This window comes from Solanum pennellii, chromosome 6 (genome assembly GCF_001406875.1).
Source record: "Solanum pennellii chromosome 6, SPENNV200".
NCBI lineage: Eukaryota > Viridiplantae > Streptophyta > Magnoliopsida > Solanales > Solanaceae > Solanum > Solanum pennellii.
The window spans coordinates 57,505,873-57,526,181 of NC_028642.1; the positions used below are offsets into that span (position 1 = coordinate 57,505,873).

General features: G+C 33.9%; 2 protein-coding genes across 2 annotated transcripts; one reads left to right on the forward strand and one right to left on the reverse strand.

The window, feature by feature from the left end:
• The first annotated feature begins 231 nt into the window (after positions 1-231).
• On the forward strand, positions 232-3,236 carry LOC107021796 (auxin response factor 18-like). The gene is made up of 4 exons (XM_015222506.2): positions 232-1,417; positions 1,793-2,670; positions 2,768-2,830; positions 2,973-3,236. Exons 1-4 carry the CDS (start codon positions 383-385, stop codon positions 3,010-3,012), a joined length of 2,016 nt encoding a protein of 671 aa, XP_015077992.1. The 5' UTR covers positions 232-382; the 3' UTR covers positions 3,013-3,236.
• Positions 3,237-6,741: 3,505 nt separating this feature from the next.
• LOC107023199 (serine/threonine-protein phosphatase 6 regulatory subunit 3-like) lies at positions 6,742-16,337 on the reverse strand. The gene is made up of 19 exons (XM_015223810.2): positions 16,043-16,337; positions 15,007-15,110; positions 14,718-14,804; positions 14,532-14,607; positions 14,371-14,445; positions 14,212-14,265; positions 13,019-13,078; positions 12,781-12,891; positions 12,037-12,131; positions 11,655-11,860; positions 11,308-11,405; positions 10,847-10,950; positions 10,555-10,720; positions 10,236-10,358; positions 9,350-9,432; positions 8,433-8,574; positions 8,221-8,250; positions 7,994-8,055; positions 6,742-7,877 (listed from the first exon to the last, which is right to left on the reverse strand). The coding sequence occupies exons 1-19, from the start codon at positions 16,076-16,078 to the stop codon at positions 7,055-7,057; spliced, it is 2,535 nt and encodes an 844-aa protein (XP_015079296.1). The 5' UTR covers positions 16,079-16,337; the 3' UTR covers positions 6,742-7,054.
• Between the last annotated feature and the right edge of the window lie 3,972 nt (positions 16,338-20,309).

Sequence of the window (20,309 nt, forward strand, 5' to 3'; positions counted from 1 at the left end):
ATTTTGAAACGTAGACTTTTCTACTGTTCTAGATAGTTTGTTTTTTTTTTTTTAACTTTTTTTAACTGATAAATAATTTCTACTGTAGTAAATTGTCTGCGGTCAAAAAAAGTTATCTATTATCTCGTGTGTCAAATATCTCTCGCCCCTAATACGATACATCTTAACCGTTTGTGTCTTTTTCTCTACCCTTTTTTGCAATTTCTGTTTCAGATCCGAACAGCTACTTTTGTCTCATTTTATTTCTGAAATAACCATGTAGGAGTATATTAAAGCTATTTGGGTTGAAGAGGGATTTGTGCAGGTTTATTGCACTTCTGTTTCTGTAATTTATTTTGTTTTGCTACAAAATTTGTGATTTGCAAGTTGGTGGAGTGTTGAAATGGAGGTGGTGGAAGAGAAGTGTGTGGACTCTCTGTTTTGGCATGCCTGTACAGGAAGCATGGTACAAATTCCTCCGGTGAACTCTAAGGTGTTCTATTTCCCACAAGGTTATGCTGAGCATACATTTACAAATGTTGATTTCACTGTACTGGCGAGAATTCCCCCGATGATTCTATGCAGAGTTGATGCTGTGAAGTTTTTAGCTGACACTGAAACTGATGAAGTTTATGCGAAAATTCGGCTTATTCCGGTTGAAGACTTTGAAGATGACAGTGTGGTTGAAGAAACTGAGAAGCCTGCTTTCTTTGCTAAGACATTGACTCAATCAGATGCGAATAATGGGGGTGGTTTTTCAGTTCCGAGGTATTGTGCAGAGACAATTTTCCCCAAATTGGATTTCACAGCTGATCCGCCTGTCCAAGTAGTGAAGGCAAAGGATGTTCATGGTGAAACCTGGAATTTTAGGCACATTTATAGGGGAACGCCAAGGAGGCATTTATTGACTAGTGGTTGGAGTGCATTTGTCAATAAGAAGAAGCTGGTTGCAGGGGACTCTGTTGTGTTTGTTAAGGCTGAAAATGATGAGCTTTGTGTTGGAATTCGCAGGGTAAAGCGGGGTGGTATTGGTGGACGGGAAACACAATCAGGGTGGAACTCAAGTGCTTGTAGTTATGGTGGATTTGTGACGGAAGACGAGAACAGTAGTACTAATGGAAATCTGATTTCTTATGGTGAGAGATTTAGAGATAAGGGAAAAGTGAGCCCTGATGAAGTTGTTAGGGTCTCATATCTCGCTGCTAATGGCCAGCCTTTTGAAATTGTTTACTACCCTGGTGCAAGCACTCCAGAATATTGTGTTAGGGCCTCTTCTGTGCGTGCTGCAATGAGTGTTCAATGGTGCTCAGGGATGAGGTTCAAAATGGCCTTTGAAACCGAGGATTTTTCTCAGATCAGCTGGTTCATGGGAAGTATATCTTCAGTTCAGGTTGTTGATCCCATCCGTTGGCCTCATTCACCGTGGCGGCTTCTTCAGGTAATGTATAACTGCTTATCTATTTCAATTTGCCATTTGAAATAGCTCTTGGAAAAAAAAGAATTGACTTGCAACCGGTATTTACATCAAATCAATAGATGCGTGATATTTTTCACTTAATGCTGTCTAACTAATGTGTATTCTAACCATTTATTTAGTATCGCTTAACAATGGTACTTAACTTAGTAAAGACATATTGTGTTATTCACATTCATTTGCTTGTAATTTTTTTCGTATTTAGCAACCGGATATTCGAATAATTGAGAAACCAATACTGAGATTGATCTTTATGCTGTGCAGTACTATTAAAGTGTCTCCAGTGGTAGCATTTAGTTGTAGTTTTGTTTATAAACTTCTCTCTGTGATATACTGCAGGTGACATGGGATGAACCAGATTTGTTGCAGAATGTAAAATCTGTAAACCCATGGCTTGTCGAATTGGTCTCTAATATGCCTGACATTAACTTGTCACACAACTCACCACCTAGGAAAAGGTTGTGTTTGCCACAACAGTTTCCATTTGACGGTCAATTTCCATTACCTTCATTTTCAGGCAACCCCCTCACGTCTAGCAGTTATTCTCGTTATCCGTCTGACAGCAGTACTGCAGGCATACAGGGAGCCAGGCATGTTCGATTTGGAGTACCTTTATTAGGTCTCCACCGTAGCGAAAAGTTGCAGTTAGGTGTGCTACAACCACCCGCTTCCCAACAAGCTGATGCTGATTCTGAAATTCCTATTGGCACAAGTAAGGTCCAAAAAGAGAGCAATGAAAATATATCTTGCTTGCTTACCATGGGTACCTCTAGTCAGATGGAGAAAGCTGATAACGTGAAGACACCTCGGTTTTTACTCTTTGGCCAACCAATTCTCACCGAGCAGCAAATGTCAAGTGTCCTCTCTACTCATGCTCCTCCACAAGTCCAAACAGAAAGAAACTCCGATTGGGCACAATTGAAAACTGAAAGAATTACTCCAGGCTGGAAATGCCTTTCAGAAAGTCTATCAAGCACATTTCTTTGGAATAAAGGTTATCACGCAGCTGAACTTGGCGCGAGTACTGATCACTGCAAAGTATTCCTAGATTCGGAGGACGTAGGACGTACTCTTGATCTCTCAGTTCTAGGATCATACGCGGAGCTGTATAAAAGACTTGCAGACATGTTTGAGATGGAAAGATTAGATATGGTGACCCGTGTGCTCTATCTAGATGCAACAGGTGCATCTAAACAAATTGGAGATGAACCATTCAGGTGTATTTAGTACTTCCTATTCTTGAATTTCATTCATGTCAAGATATTTTTCTAGTAAAACGTTCTTATCAATGTTCTCCTCGGAATTCTAATGCAGTGACTTCATCAAGACTGCAAAAAGACTGACAATTTTGAAGAAATCTGGCAACAGTGCTACAAGGTAATTGTTAGTAACTGAATACTTCCTCATGCGGCTGTTGTCTTTGTACGAAGATTTTGAGAATAATTGTTAAGACATATATTGTGCATTTGTTCGAGGAATTGGCACATTGTGATTAATGCTTACAAATCTTATATTTCAGGAAATGGCTCACTGATCTGCCGATCCTCAATGTTGTCTAGATTCTTCAAACCAGGCAGGAACAGGATGGATCCTTTAGCATTTTTGAATAAAATTATCGTTTATTGTCTAGGTGAATAAGGCTCTGGTTGTTTCTAAGAAATCCTAAACTGCTTTATGTAGTATGGATGATATGTTTTGAGGATGTTTTAGCTGTAACCACATGTTAGTGGTGGTATTTTTATTTTTTTAAATAAAAAAGACATCAACTTTATTTATGTGTGAATTGTTATGTGTATTTCTTTCACATCAATACTCTTTGTCTTCTGCTTACTAAGTTTAAACTAGAATTCACACTGGGATCATGTATTGTCCGTCTTTGTTGAGAGAGTGCTTCCATAAAGGAATTCAGCCCTTTGTTTCTCCGATTCATTCGTGAAATACACTAGGCTTAATCATATAGTGAAATGTGGGGACAGGCTTTGGTTTCCTCTCATCAGCTCAAGTACTTTTATCTAAACAAGCAACGTTAATAATGACGATTGCATTGCAGGTGCACACGTGAGGGTGTTGGACATGAAGCGTAGCCTAAGTTGTCACTATACTTTTAAAAAAAAAAATCAATGTATATCAAATTTATTACTATGTGTGCTTTTTGAATCCGTAACTTCATACTCCATTAATTCTAAGAAAATTTGGCTAATTTGTACCCCATTAATAGCTTATTTAACTAAATCCTCTGAAAATATAATAATTTGACAGTCTTAATAATTAAGTTTAAGAAATAATGCATCATTTAATGAATATATAATAATTTGAACCTCATAAGCTTGAACATGATATTGTCGACTCAACATATATAGGAGCCACTTGTTTTATATTTCACAAATCAAACCACCTTTGCTCAAATAAATGAACTTTGTAAACAAATACATCAGCATGCAACTAAAATGTTATCATAACTTCATTTCAAAATATTTATTATATTTTATTTTTCGTGAGTTAAACCATTCAAAATCTTGATTAATACTCCCACCATCTACTATGATTTATGAGCTATCTTAAATATATTTATTCAAAATTAATTGTCAATTTAAATAATCAATAAATAACTAGTTATTTTTTTTCAATTCTGTCCTTAATAATTACATAACTACTGATTTCAAAAAGTAGTCATTTTGAAGTTACAAGACTACTTTAATGTGAAAAATTTCACTTTTATGGTTTTCATAAAGCACAAATCATTTTAATAATGATTGATAGTAAGATTATATTAGTCAAATTACACATTATATTAAATTTTTCTCAAAAGTTAGGTATGATCTTAGGAGGGATTACTATTTTTTATTAGTTTTTAAGTCATATTGATTTAAAAAATGCCAACTTATAGTATTGTTCTTAATGTAATATTTGATTATTAAAACTATAATTTTAAAAATATTGAATCAATTCAATTTATAACTTGGAGAAACAAAATATAACTACTACTTTAAAAGGAAATCGTAGTAGGAATAGCTCTCTGTGTTGATTACAACAACAATCATATACTTAGTTTAATTTTATATATAAAAGAAAATTGAAAAAGTTAGAGTATGTGATTATTTCTTTGAAATGAAATGAATAGCTAAATCCTAGGGGCAAACTTGGGTGGGTCAATGGATTGGGAACAGAAGACCATAATTCAAGGCAACAATTTTGATCATCCCAATATTTAAATTTATTTTTTGGGGGGTTTTCAATGAGATCCTACAAACACGTTGAATGATCAAACTCCTCATGTAGTCATGTTCTGCTTTAATTTTGTTTCATCAAATTCAGCTCACAAACATTAACGTTGTGTTTCCAAAACTATGACTTACTTTGCGATTTTGTCGTTGGAATCAAAGGTATGCATGTCTCGTCTCCAAAGCCACATGTGGGCCAAGTTGTTATTAAAAAACATTTGTTTGTATATGAAAAAACAATTCATTAATTTTGAGACTGTTAAAGAATGACAAAAGTTTCACTGAGATGTATGGACTTCTTACAAGTCTTGAGCAATTCTCCTTCCTTTGAGCTAACTTTTGGGGTGTGAGTTAGGCCTAAGATTTAATTTCAACAGAGACGAATTTATCGAATTATGTCAAATATTACACGTATATTCAATGATAAACTATATGTTTCATATTTATTAAGAAAAAAATATAAGTGAACTCCATTCTAATTGATGTCTAACATAAGATATAAATTATTCATATTTTATGATGTATATAATAGTAATATAAATTTTTTTTAAATAATTTTAGTTGAGCTAAAAATAGTCGTTATCTAAATTCTTTGTTATTTAAGATAGGGACCACTAAACGACATAGATTTGGTGACAATTCAATTCGTGTGGTGGACCCCACCCCCACCCTATTTTGGGTGCATAAACGGCCACACGATCAGACGTGTACGTCTCTAATTATTCTTTTTATTAAATATTCTTTTTTTTGGATAAAGTTAACCCATTTCTCCCGAGATATTCTGATCTCAACTCGCGATATAAGTATATATCTCTTTAGCCATAGAATGGTAAAATTCTTCCATTTGTACCGTGGTTACTCGTAACAATTAATTACGTTATTGTCCTTCAAAGAAAAGGACGGAATATTTAGGTCAAAAAGAAGTTACAGTAAATAGTGTTTTGTTAAAACACTTTAAGACGCAAAATTTTGAAAAGGCGCATTCAGTTACCTGCATTTGATTTAATAAGCTGTAAAACTTCACACATATTTCATATTTCAATTGATGATGTGTATAATTATAGAAAGTAACATATTTTATGTAATTAACTTATTTATATATTAGTTTGTGGACACGCGAGGAAGTTCAATATAACTTAAAAAATTTAAATAAAAACATTATACGTATTTATATATTTCATATGAGTAATTAAGTAAAATTAATTAATACTTTAAAGGGAATGTGAATGTATCCGATAAAAAAAAAACGTTATTATTGTTTGAGCCTGAGCAAGCTCCATTTTTTATTTTTTTTTATACCTGTAAAATTACCCTATAAAAAAAGTATACTAGTGTACATCAGCAAATCCCAACCAGTTCACTTTATTTGAGCTGATGTTCAATGCAAAGGGTTGAATAAAATAATATACTTATGCACAAACTATCCTTTTCTCAAAATATTTGAGGTGGAGGGAATGTACGGAATCATCTGTAGCTCGAAAGAGGGGTTACCTAGTAACTATGCTTGTAGCATTTTTAAACTCCACTTTCATAGCTCCGAGGTAAGATATTATTAATGATGCTACTTCAAACTAAAGACGGTAAGAATTCGAGCTACTACTTCTGACTAAGCCAACCTGAACTTGATCTTGATCTATGATTATTTCTTTAGCCTTTATTCTGTCCCTATCAATGAATTGGCTTACATACCACCTTTAGACAAAACAGTTGTGACAACGACTTGATCTGAAGTATGCAAATAAATATAAGTTTCTAACTTTAAATCAAAAATTTGTTTCACAACTTCTTGAAAATAAATTTTACATTTCCAGAAACTACAGAATTAAGTAAATTGAATTCCCAAAACAGAAGTGTATCGTTTAGACCTTGTCATCCTACTGAATTTAACCCAATTGCTAGAACTATGAGCTATTCTGTGGCATGTTTTATATATATAATTACCTTGACTCTATTCAATAGAAACCCCCACGCTGATGATAGAACAATTTCATCCAATCATAGCATGAGACAGACAAGCAGGATGAGAGTCGTTTCAATCAGCATCCCACAAATGTGCCTTTAACTGGATAGTTAGCAAAGAAAAAATGTTATTGATAATTGAAATAACTCCAGAATCCATACAACTACTACAAGACTCCAAAACTCGAATGAATATGCCATATTGAGAATTGAGAAACCAAAATTTTCACTAATCAAAAGGAAACCTGGACAGAGTGGAACAACAAAAAAATCAGTAACAACCAATAGGTTATCCTTGTGTCGATCCCAATTGAAACACAAAGTACACTGTACACCTGTATAGTCTCACCAAACTGAAAATGAGTATCCTGCGTATCAGCTGTGTTTCTAAATTCAGATAAGGGTCAACTGAATTCCCCAGTTATTCCAGTACTGTGACTTCTTGATCCACTCTCCAAAAGTTTGCATCATTGAATTCTTTCACTCCTGACCCGCCCTCATCTGTATTATCCTTTTCTGGCATCTTAGGAACCAAGCTCCTTTTCAATGGAGCCGCTTCCCCAACAATACCCTCCTTAAGAGCATGTTCCATTGCCTTTTCAGTACCCTCTAATTCCACACCAACAAATTCAACATCCTCTTCAAACAAAGAAGGCACAGGGGCTGCTGCTTTTTGACTAGAATCAGATCCTGATGAACTTTTGTTAGAATCAGGAGATGTAGATACGCTATTTGGAATAGACTCTCCACCACTGCAAGAAGTGGGACTAATCGAGGGAGTTACTGCCTCCCCTGAATTTGCAAGATTTTTGCTACAGTCACCATTATCTTCAAAGGGATTCGCGGATCCACCAACTGAGCCATTCCCCCATGCAACCCATTCAGGTATAGGCCTGTCTCCAAACGGGTCATCACTGTCTGACTTCTCAAAATGGAAGAAATCCCCATCACCTGACACACCTGCTTTATCTTTTTGTTGATTGAAGTCTCCACCATTAGCAGAATCGGCTCCACCAACTCCATTAAAGGCATCTGAACTAGAACTGGGCATTACATCTGATTTTCTCTCAGCCAATTCCTCCTGCTCTCCAACTACCACCTCATCATCACTATTGCTATTACCACCATTTGTTGTTCCATTAAGGTTAATGTCTTCCATCACTTCAGTAGGTGAGGTGCTCTTGGGATCATCTCCAGTTCTATCATCTCGAAAAGCAAACCAATCCGAATTTGTGAACAAATTGCTGCAAAAGTTTTTAAAAAAAAAAACAGTTATACATGATAAGAAGTGCAGATAATACCAGATGCCAAGAAACTGACAGATAATAATAACTTTGTAGCCAGGACAGCTAGAACTCACCTCCCTTGCTCTTCTCCCAACCTCAGGACAACTTCAGCAGACTCATCATCAAAGTATACATCCTACAATAACATGAATGTAGCATTGTGATGAACACTACGGCATATGATACCGAAAAATATATAAGTGAATATCGCGCAAGTCAGTCTTCAGTTCGTCGTGCTATCTAACTATTCCATTTCATATTTTAAAAAAAAGGACAAGTTAACTAAGGAAAACATTATTACCTCATCATCTCGATCAAGAGCTCCGTTATCCTGTTAACATGCAAGAAAAAACACAAAGGAATCAAAAGTTAGACTAAATCCCGATCCACAGCCCAAAGCGGAGTTGGGTTGCAGAGCACTTGTCCCTGAGATCATGGATTCCATTCGCCCTCCTCAACCAAACAGACAACACTACCCCTCAATCCTCAAACGAGAAGGTATACAATGCTTACCTCTTCAGCACCATTATTATCATATATGGTGTACTGGAATGCCTGGCTCAGATTATTTGCTAAAGCTGCTACATCATAATCTCTGTTATGAACATCTTCCTCGTCGCTGTCTCTTGTCCTATCTAGTAATGCAGTTGGCCGGCTGCTTATACACAAAAAAGAAAGTTGAAAATCCATATATAGGCGACACAAACTAGAAGAATCTTTAGTATATTAGAGATATAACCATTGGAGTATGTATTATTAGAGAACCCTTAGAGCATTTACGCTATTAAGGATTCATACAGCCAAACCCAGCTAGCTAGGGATTGAGGCATAGTGTTATTATACTTGCTGCAGGAACCAAGGAAGACTATGAGAGGAGGTGAGAAAACATAAGCTCATCTTACAATCACTTTATAAGTATATTTCCGAAGGTACTTTTCACTTCTTGATTTTAAGAAAATCAGTTGAAATCCACTAACCCATTTTGTAAGAGATCTAAGCAGTACTTCAACTTATAACAGGACATTCAATGTCAGTTTGAGACCAACAAAGCACATCTTTATCCCCTTTATTCAACCTTAACCCAGCCATTTCTTATCTGACCTGTTTTTCCAAATCCCTCCTAATATTTGAAAATTCAAACATTGAACTACAAAGAGTAACAAAGAGAGTGCTTCTTATGACACCAACAGTATGTCTATTGTCTAAAGAGAATTCATATGGGAGAACTTTTTAAAGTCTTCATTTATTCTTCTAAATTATGTACTTCCACTATTAGAGGCAGTGATAATATTAATGAAAATATGCCAGGTATGTTTCCCAAGTTATTGCTTCATCCAAACAAAATTTCGTTACGGTCTACCTCATATTACAGAAATCAAAATCTAACATTCCAAAATGTTCAAGTTAAATCAGAAGAGGAAGAAGCATACCCACAAGCCCATCGATAGACATTTTCGAGTGTATTACGCTCCTGTAAGACAGTAGTGTGCCAATCACTCCATTCCATATTTTTCTGGGGTAAAGAGAACCCATTAGCAGAAGCGGAGCTGAAACTTGTGCACAAAATCATGTGCCAGATAAAAGTAATTGAAGGGAAGGAATACTATGTAAAACTATCTTGCACCAACCCCAGCTATACAATTATACTCAAAAGCCAACAATAGCGACAGAAAGTGAGAAACGTAATGGTGTGTAAGCACAAGTGGGGTCTGGGGAGGGTGGTCTGTAAGCAACCTTACGCCTACCTTATGAAGATAGGGAAGTTGTTTCCGATAGATCCTTGACTCAAAATATACAGCCATTAAAATAAAATGGGGTGGATTTTAGTTTAACAAAATGAATATTAACTCTTGAAGAAAAAATAAATGCTTGATAAAACCATAGGGAACAGCCTTCCTACCTCTGAGGTAGGGGTAAGTTCAGAGTATACTTTACCCTCCCCCGACCCCACTTTGTGGGATTATACTCAGTATGTTGTTGTTGATTGAATAAAATCTTATTTACAATCAGAAATAGTAAAAATCCATGGAACTACATCCTCCCCAAGAACGCAAATACAAGCCAAGCTTCAATCTTATATAATTTCTTTTACTTTGGGGAATGGAGTGGATTGGCCGTTGGTAATAGTATGTTCAAAATTATTTGTCCGCATCCAAAATGGAGCTCTCTTGAGAAAACAACTGCTTAGATATACATAGTAAGTTCTAACAGTTACAGCTTCAGGACCTTTTCGCAATTAAAATTGGAAATCATCAGTATCAAACTTCCATTAAACGTATAAGTAACAAATTTAAAGGCTATCACTGTAGCACTCACCTCTAGATGTCCTCGAATGCGATTGTCATTGCTTCCCAACTGTACAAGTTTGTTAGCAATGCGTGTTAGATGCCCTATGTTACCCAGTCGGGGTGCTTGTTTACCAGTAGCAGGAAAAGTGGGCTGCATCAATTGAAAAGCACAAATGCACAATTAAACATTTTTAATCATTGTTTGCAATGAGAATATAAGGTTATTATTGAATATATTCATATTCCGTACAAAAAGTTGAGACAACAATATAAGAACAAGAGGAATTAAATTTGCAAGGCCTATAATCATCAAAGAGAAGGAAACCAGCTACTTCACTAAAATCAACCTGACTTTCACTGCCAGAAACTGTGCGCTGTTTATCCGTTTGAAGAATTTTTATAAGCAAATTACAGTCTTCAAAAAGATGATCGACCAGGACGCTGTTTCTGCTTTCCAAGCATGAATTGATTATACTCTCTACGTGATGATGCAATGCATTGTTAAATGCGTACCTATACAGCAATTATCCAACTTGTTAGAACATCAAACAAGAAACAACAAGTAAGAAAGTAAACAATACAAGATCAATCACTTTTGTACACCGAATCGAGAGTACAGGAGCATAGGCAGAATCTTACTCAAAAAAGAGATCCAGGACTCTCTCAATTGTCCCAGAACTGATCAATTCATCCTCTGCAACTTCATTGCCAGTTTTTAGCAGCACAGAAATGAATTCCACAATCTACAATAAAGAAGAAAAAGGATCTAAGATACAAACAAAAGAAGAGTCAGCTGAAATTATCAACCAATAAACACAGTCCTTGTAGATGCAGACAGGCATTGCATGCAATTTCATGTCAGTACGCTTTTCTAAGCTACTCGCCAAAGATTAGTAGTTGGAAATGCATGACAACAAATCCACCAAGTTTTACAAGTGGACTTTACAACCGCTTGCAACACATAAGAACAGTTGATCCTTGAAAACTATTTACTAACGCCATAACAATGGAACTTCTAGCTTGGCATATCCTTCTCATGGATTGCTATAAAGTTGGGTATGGATACAAAAACGATTAACTCTTTTTCTTTAAAAGCAAACCTTTAACCGATGTTTCCCTAGAGGCGGCCCGAGTTCACCATATGTTGTAGGCAGAATCTTGTCATCAGATGATACATTCAACAGCTTTAGCAAGTTGCCTGTGTCAAATATGACATATATTAACTTTCATAATGATATCTGGGACAGAAAAATCATCAGCAAAAATCACTAATATTAGCATTATGTTTCTTCTGTGGCCTGTTATCTGATGGCTCTGTGCGTTCGTACTTCCTTACTATCCACACTTTCTACAAAATTTTAATATAATTTCCAAAAGGGTAGAAAGTCATTTGAACAAGTATGCAGCAATTCAAATATGCGTAAATATTTCTAAACAGGAAACTTACTGAAATTTGGCAGCATTGCACTTATAGTCTCAGGATTGACACACACAGATGACTCATAAACATGCTGGCAGCGATAAGAATACATCATGGGAGATGGAATTGATCTTTTTGGATCCAGCAAAGATATGCATACAGATAATGAATGGACAAGGGCGGACTTTGAGTGTGAGTCTTCAAGGGCATGACTGAATATCCTTGCTACAAAACTACACCAAAAGAAAGTTGTAGAACTTAATCAGTTATAAATTACTTCGCACAAGTGCAGATGATATTTCATTCTCAGTAGAAATAAAAATGATAATTTACTATCAGCAGCAGTGTAAAAAATTAACTTTTACGGGATTAACTTTTATGGGAAATATCAAAGGGAAGTCCCACAAACCTTGGGCTAGATAGCTTAGTAGCAAGAGGAGATGGTGCATTTAGGGTTATTGTACATAGAGTCTCTGCTGCATTAGCATGTACTTCTGGAGAACTCTGGACAAGAAAACACAACATCAAAAATCTTCTAAGCGAAATGTGCCAAAAGCAACTTAGTAGAAGACTAGATAATTCAATCACATTCAACCATCCTGACATCAGGATTGTGATCCGCAATCATTAAGAAAATGATGGCAGAAATAAAGCCAGTTCAAATTATCTACAGTGTAGCTTAAAGGAACATGCAACTGAAAATTTGAGAGGATTTTGTATCTAAATTAAGTGCCTCATGTATTGGTAATTCCCATCAACTATAGTAGTATGTCCCATCTCCTGACATCAGATGGAATTCCATTAACTTAGAGCCTTAAAAGTAGGAAAATCCTATCAAGCACACCACCGCTCCTGCTGCTCCCAAGTCAAGGAAGTCATTTCACACTTTGTTTGCTGTTCAGTAAGCAACAAACCAGCTTTTAAACCAGTAAATTGAGCAGTAATAGATCACCAGTAAACTGTCAACAAATAACATTAGACATGGAAACAACAAATGATAATAGAATGACAGAATCAAGTCAGAAAAATTGTCGGTACTTAATGCACTACATGCCCAATATATAGACAAACTTTATAATTCCAATGGTAGTATATTATATATCAGTATATCACTATAAGCAAAGCAAAAAAACATTATCTATTTTGGACTTACAGAGGGGCTCAATTTATCCACAATCATTTCTAATAAATTGCTGTCAGCCAGCCATTGCATGACATCCTTAGTGTTTGGGTAAATATCAGCGCCTACAAGTCGCACCAAAACCTATAAGAAAAAGCTCATCAGAGAAAAATGTTTTTCTTGCAAAGTGATTCTCAATCTATTTTCAAATAATGAAGCATAAATAAAAAAGATAGTAGTCAATGGTAAAATGGAAAACCAGGCTACAAACCTCCATTATGGATGTAATACCAATCAAATCCACCATCTGGCGGAAAACATCATGATGGGTCTGCAACCAAAAAGAAACAATGTAATTACAGATTATTTGAGGGGGGAAGAGGAAAAAAAAAACATAAACACCCAGAATCTGTGTCATAAAGCTGTGCTCTACATAAAATCAACTTCATTTCTATGTCAGCACTTCTCCAATATACCTCCCATAATCAAGATGCTTGAAGCAAAATGTATTCCAAGAGGAGCTCCATCTATAGTTGTAACGTAAATAGTTAAGTAAACATTGAAGTCACCACATTTTTTTTAGTGAAGTAATTTTAATAATATTAGCAAGGCATCAAGGAGATGCAATGGGTACCACTAAAAATAAAGTTGCTTCAAACATGAAAATAACATGAAGAATGAGATTATGTTAACATCAAGCTATTTAGTTAACCTTCATCATCAGGAAGAAAATGTCCCATAGACAGTGAGGTTATGTTTGACATAAGATCCATGTAGATGTAATGAGTAAACCAATCCCCCAGCCTTCTTTTCGAACTGCTGCCTAACTATATAATCTTAATCTTTATGTGATAGAAATAGAACTAGCTCATCACATCATACTAGTCAAACTTCTTTAACATTGCTCCTAGAGTTTGTTAAAGACTCTATGAGTTAACATCACGCTCTTTAGTCAACCTTCATCATCAGGAAGAAAATGTCTCATAGACAGTCAGGATATGCTTGACATAAGACCCATGTAGACGTGACGGGTACACCAATCCCCCAGCCTTCTTTTCGAACTAATGCCTAACTGCGTAATCTTCATCTTTATGTGATCAAAATAGAACTAGCTCATCACATCATACTAGTCAAACTTCTATAACGTTGCTCCTAGAGTTTGTTAAACATTCTACATGCATAATCTTCAATTGGAAAACAATATTTTCTTTTGTTTCTTAGCCGGAAAAATCAATCAATTACCTATGCCTCAATTCCCAAATAAAGTTAGTTCCTTTTTTTCTTTTTTTTGCTTTCGCACACCTTGACTTATCCTTCTACTAGCATATATGTCTTTAACCAGACAAAAGATATCTTAGCAAGCACATGATGCATTTGCGTAAGAAAAAAAGAAGCTAAAAATGATCACCACAAATATAAATTGCCTGTACAAAGTACCAAATACGTAGAATTTATCATGCCAACCTGAACATAATTCATAAGTGGAATAGTCTTCCGCAACATGAGGCACACCACGACCTGTGTGAATCAAACCCATGTGAAATATCAGCCAAATAACATTTCAACAACATAGCACAAAGGAATTTTTTCATACACGACAGATGTAGATGAATCAAAGTGTACCTTACTAAAATACCCAGCAAGCAACGCACAATGAGGACGGTCGGTCTCCAAGAACGAAAAGAGCAAATCCATTAGCTGCACCACAATAGAAAAATGACCAAATAATCAGAGCAGAACAACTGCATCTTTTGTGTATAAAATACATCTTGTGAGTACAGTACCTCTTCATCGTCCACTAAAGTCTTAAGGATGACATCAATTTCACAAGTGAATATCTCACATGCGATGAAAGGAAACCTACAGAATGAAACAGCATTCAGAACCAGATTTTCAAATATTGAATGATGAACGTGTACATTTAATAAATAAATACATGATAATTGAAGCTTGGTTATGTCATAACTTACTTAAACTTCCATTTGCTATCGGCATCCTCAGAAGGCACTTCAACGATGTATCGCAGCAACTGCTCAACCTGAGCTCTATCTCTCAAACTGATATCACAAAATCATAGTCTCTCAATGAACTTTGAAATTATTAATGGAACTAATATTTGGTAAGGATATTAATTACATCCCTGGAAACAGTATGTCAATTAATTAACAAACTAAAACTATCTATGTCAATTAACAAACTAAAACTATCAACTGCAGTGCAGATTTTAAAATAATAAGCTAAAGCTGGGAGGGAGTTTACAAATTTATCAGGCGGCTATTCAAAGCTTTGCATTCTTGGATTATCTCTTCTTCATCAAGAAGCTCTTCCAATGTGAAGTTTTCCTTGTCTAACACTTCTTCAACCTAATGTACACGGCAATATATTTTAACAGTTAGAACATCAAGTTTGAATGATAATCAAAGCTCAGAGCCACGAAATAAAGAGTGCACTTTTATCAGTAAACATAATGAATAAATATAGCAGTTAATTTAACAATAAGAAAGATGAACAGACATTTTGCCTCAAAACAAATGGCCCAACATTGAGAAGAATAACACTTTCCAAATAATACAATAAAGAGGGCTATAAAATGATGTGCCCTCTCGGAGATAATCACATATTTGAAAGTCGCACAACGAGAGAATCTGCTGATCAGGTGACAATTACCGGTGCAATCAAAAATTGACAATTCTGAGATTACTCCATATCCAAACACCTTAAAAACATAGACCCTCATCAATGTTGTACATTCTAAACAGAAGAAATAGAACATTGGAATTTATCTAATAAATATACACAACAAAATAGTTCTAATTGATTCCTATGTTTGGATTTGAACTTAATGATCTTAAATTCGCTTCATGAAACCATACTCTTACAAATCCCACAGCATTTTCTAACAAACTTGATTCTGCCATCAAATATTGCTTAACAAAAAAACATCATCACTTCAATTATATTTATAGTTACAGAAAAGGAAAACAAATAACTCAACCAAGTTAAGTGAACCTACAGTAATTAAATATAACGAGCAACACAGAATTAAACAAAACTAAGAAGTAAACCACAAATTTTTACATCAGATTCCTCCCAGTTATAAATGAACACGAAAGTTCAACTCTAACACAAGTAATACACTCTGCACACGAATCCAACACCAATTCGGGGAAAAATACTGAATCGAATACTGATAAAATGCTTAAAAAATTCAAATCTCCAGAAGCAAATTTGTCTGTATAATTGAAATACAACAAGGAAAGCATTAGAGCTAGATAAATCCATATCCAGTACATACCGGCGAACAGGACAGATGTGTGAGCTTCCAAAACATACTGAACGAAAAACAGATCTGTAAGCCCTAAAGTGAATCGAGAGAGGAGGTTTTGTAGCGAAACAGTGAAAGCAAAGTCAACAAAAATCCAGGCTTTTTGAAGATCAAAAGGTAGAGATATTGAAGCCGTGAAGATCGAGAGAAAGAGATAGAGAGAAGTGTAAGAGAGGGATAGAGAGAGAAGAAGAGCTTCGCAGCGGAGAAACAAGGGTAATGATGTTTTTGTTTGATGGAGAATTGGAGGGCGGAAAATTCGAAAGTTATAAATTGGAGGGGTCGAAATTCACTAAACTCGAAATATAAAAAATAAAATAGCCGCATGCACTATTTTCTTTTTTGAATTTCTTTTTTTCTATGAAAGTTAGGCATCGATAGGCTAATTTATCCATATCCCCAAAGTACATTTTATAAACTAGATCACCTAAAAAGTATTCGGTTGTAAAAATATATTTTCTTCTTCTCAATTAATTTGTGTTGGTATGATAAATTTTGCATGGTTTGAGAAAAGTTGAATTAAATTATTAATTTTTTTTATTTTAATAAATGTAATGTACTAATAATGTACAATCTTAAATTTATTTATGTAGTTAGTTATATCTTAGTTTTTTTACATTGTTTTTGTTTGAATTGCTTCACAATTTTGACTAAAAAAAAGATTTACTATAACAAAAGTTATTAGATAAATAACTTTTTTGTTGTCTTAAAAGAAGAGAAAATTTCTATATATTATACACAACATTTTCCATTATAGGGGAAGAATAAATGTTACATGTGTAGCATAGAATATTCACCCAATATGGAACCTTAAATTTTGGATAAGTTCCAATCCAACAAAATAATTAGTACTAATTAAGCATGATAGTGATGGTTAATTTTTGTAGTGATGAGATTAATCCATCTGGGGCCCAATTGATGTGATGCCATATACAATTTTATCCACGCAAAAAGTCATTTTGCTGTCACATTAAAACACTTAGTATAATTTTATTAATTGTAGTAGTAATATAATGTTTTAGTCAACTTGTAATTAGTACCACTAATAAACCCTAACGGCAAAATCCATGCAACCTAATTTTGTCACTGTAACGCAACGGGTCATGTCATAAGCACGTGCATGTAGTACGTATTTTTTCCTATTATCAAGCTCAACACGATCGAATTTCAAAACTTAGAGAGAGGCATATATATGAACGAGAACTCACTCTTTTTTTATTCTTTTGTTTGATATACAGAGTTTAATCTAAATTTTAGTATCTATCGATTAGTTAATATACAATAATGATCAAGAAATATATATATATCTATTCATTTTAAAAAAATTACTATTAAGATGAAAATTATTAGTACTTAATATTATTTTTTCAGTTACGAGTTTTAGGTAAGATTTTATCAAACTCAACATTGAAAAACATCTTTAAGTGAGACAATTATTATATGTATTGTTAACATAATGATACAAGTAATAAGTTGATAAATATTAAATAAAGATAAGAGTTAGAACCATAGAATTTGATTCAAAAAGTTGATGACTTGGTATAACCTCATTTTAATATGCTTAGAGTAATGCTTGAAACTAAAATTTAAGAAAATAAAAAAGAACTTGTAATTCACTTTGTAACATTTTTCACTGTTAATTCTCATTTTTAACAAAGTACAAAAGATGTGAAAGTGGATAAAATAATTTATTTTTAAATAAATTATATTTTTTATCATAAATAATTAATTTTTTTCTAAAAATTTTAATACATAATTTATTCTTGACAAAAATTTGAGGCCCCCGAAATTTGGGGGCCGAAGGCGAAGGCCTTATTATTTAATGCATAGAGCCGGCTCTAGTATATACAGTTACAGAGTCACCTTATTGCTAGGGGTTCATCCGAACCTTTTTGGCGGAAAATTATATTATTTATACTTGATAAAAGAAATTGTAGGTACATAGTAAAAATAAAACCCCCTTCCGCTACTTCGTTTATCCATTTCTTCAGATTTTGATACTCTTATTGAAAATGAATATCGCTATGCAACGGAGTATATATATATATGTTGTTTGGCTGGCTTTAGGTGAAGGGTTACTTAAATTTGTGAAAGTGTTTGGCCGCGCAATTAATGTGAGTTTGGCTGTTTGGATATGGTCGGTGTGATCCTAAACCATTGGCAATTGGTAGGGAGAAACTGCCGTATTTTACAAGTTTGTATGCATGTTGCTTTCTTCTTATTAATTCACATGCTTGCAAATTTATTGTTGAGTCCCATTGAAAAGGAGGTGTATTTTCCTTTTGACTTAAAATGAAAGGTTACTTTTGTTGTCAAGTCCTATGGTGTAAGATAAAAGCATTCCAAAACTTTATGATTATATTTGTGATATTTATCTAATTTGATTCATCGAAAATCTTACCTAGAGTTAATATTTAGAAAAGAAACTAATATCGCTCACAGAGTGGTTAATTTTTTATTAAATTTTGTGATATCGTTTAATTTATTCTAAAAGTTTTTTCTTAAAAAAAAAAAAGAATCACAAACTTTAAACATATGTACTGAAGTTGAAACTTTGTGTTTGATTTTTAAATATTTTCTACTAAAATGTGGTCTTGTGAACCCTAGATATCAAACATTTTAATTTAATCTAAGTTTCGTATGATTTGTCAAGTTCAACTTCAAACATTTTTTACTTCTAACTTATAGTTATTGACTTGACAAGAAAAAACAGAAGATATTTTTTCACTCCAATATATATATATAGTCTTGCCAAGACACATTTTTGTATTAACTTATAGCTTTGAAAAGGCCAATATTTAGATATTTTTGTCTCAAATTGGAGTTTGAGGGGGACTTCCACTCATGGTACCTTGAGTGAGGAAAGTTTGATTGACTTGGCCTTTCACTCAGTGTACCTATTTGGGCTTGATGTCTCACTTATGGTGCCTTTATTTTATTTGGCTCACAGCACCTTAATCTAAATATATATTTTTAATCTAATATCAACCCAAAAATAAATATACCTTTATGGGGATTACAATATGATAAGAGCCATAAAATCTCTATTACTGTATACTGAACAGAGTATTTGAAGAATAAGTGGAGGACGAGTTGAACTTTTTAAAAAAAAAATTGGTACAAATTAAGTTAGTATTTCGCTCAAATTTTTAAATATTTTTGATAAATCATTTTTGATGAAATTATCATGCGTTTGGTCATAAATTTTGAAAAAAATATTTGACTATTTCAAAAAATATGATTAATACTCATAAGTTATAGAAATTATAAAAATGCCTTTAAGTTTGTATTTTTGTTATAATAAACATGTATCGTCAAAAAATAATCTTATAACATAATTAATGATAATCAACAACAACAAAATAACAATGGGTAAGAACATCACACTCTCAAACTTGTCACAGATTCATGATTGAATTTTTATCTATTAAAAACAAAATGTTCTTTTTTGTCATGCTCTGTATAGGTAGTAAAGAGGATTAGTTATTAATGAAGTAATTTGGCAAATAATGTTACTTGGAATTAACAAATGATGGGTACTTTTTATAAAATATAAAAATTTGGAATAGTTTTTAAAATCCTCAAATATTAGATCTTGGATCAAATACTAATTATTATTATTTTTAGTATTTAGAAGCTTAGAATACTTGACAAATATATTTATCAAATAACGACATGTTATATATATATATATATATGTCCAAACACCGTTTCTCAATTTTTTCTCAAATATATTTGAACCAAACGGGTCCTTAATCGCTATGAAATTGTTGGCAAGTTGGACTGGTAAATCATATTTTATTGGGCTACCCACCCATAGGCCCAAGTGTGGGACGAGACGCTCGTGAGTCCTGATGGAGATATTGCTATAGCAACCCTTTGAACATCCAAATAGGTTGTTGGAATCAACTTATTTTAGGCTTTTTCAAGTTAAAATAATTTTAAAGTAAGAGTGTGTTTGGTACGAATGAAAATATTTTCTAGTTTTTTAATTTTCTCATGTTTGATTGGGATAAAAGTTTAGAAATTTTTTTTTCAACTCAACTCATTTTCCTCGAAATTAAGGAAAATGACTTTCCTTCAAGAATTAAGGAAAACATTTTTCAAAACTCTCCTTCAATTTCAAATTACACTTTTTTTGGGAAAACATCAATTTTAAAAAAATATTTTCAATTTCAAAATTTTATTTTTTCACCCGATTTTTGACCCAACCCCCACCGGCCAGCCCCCTCCCCCC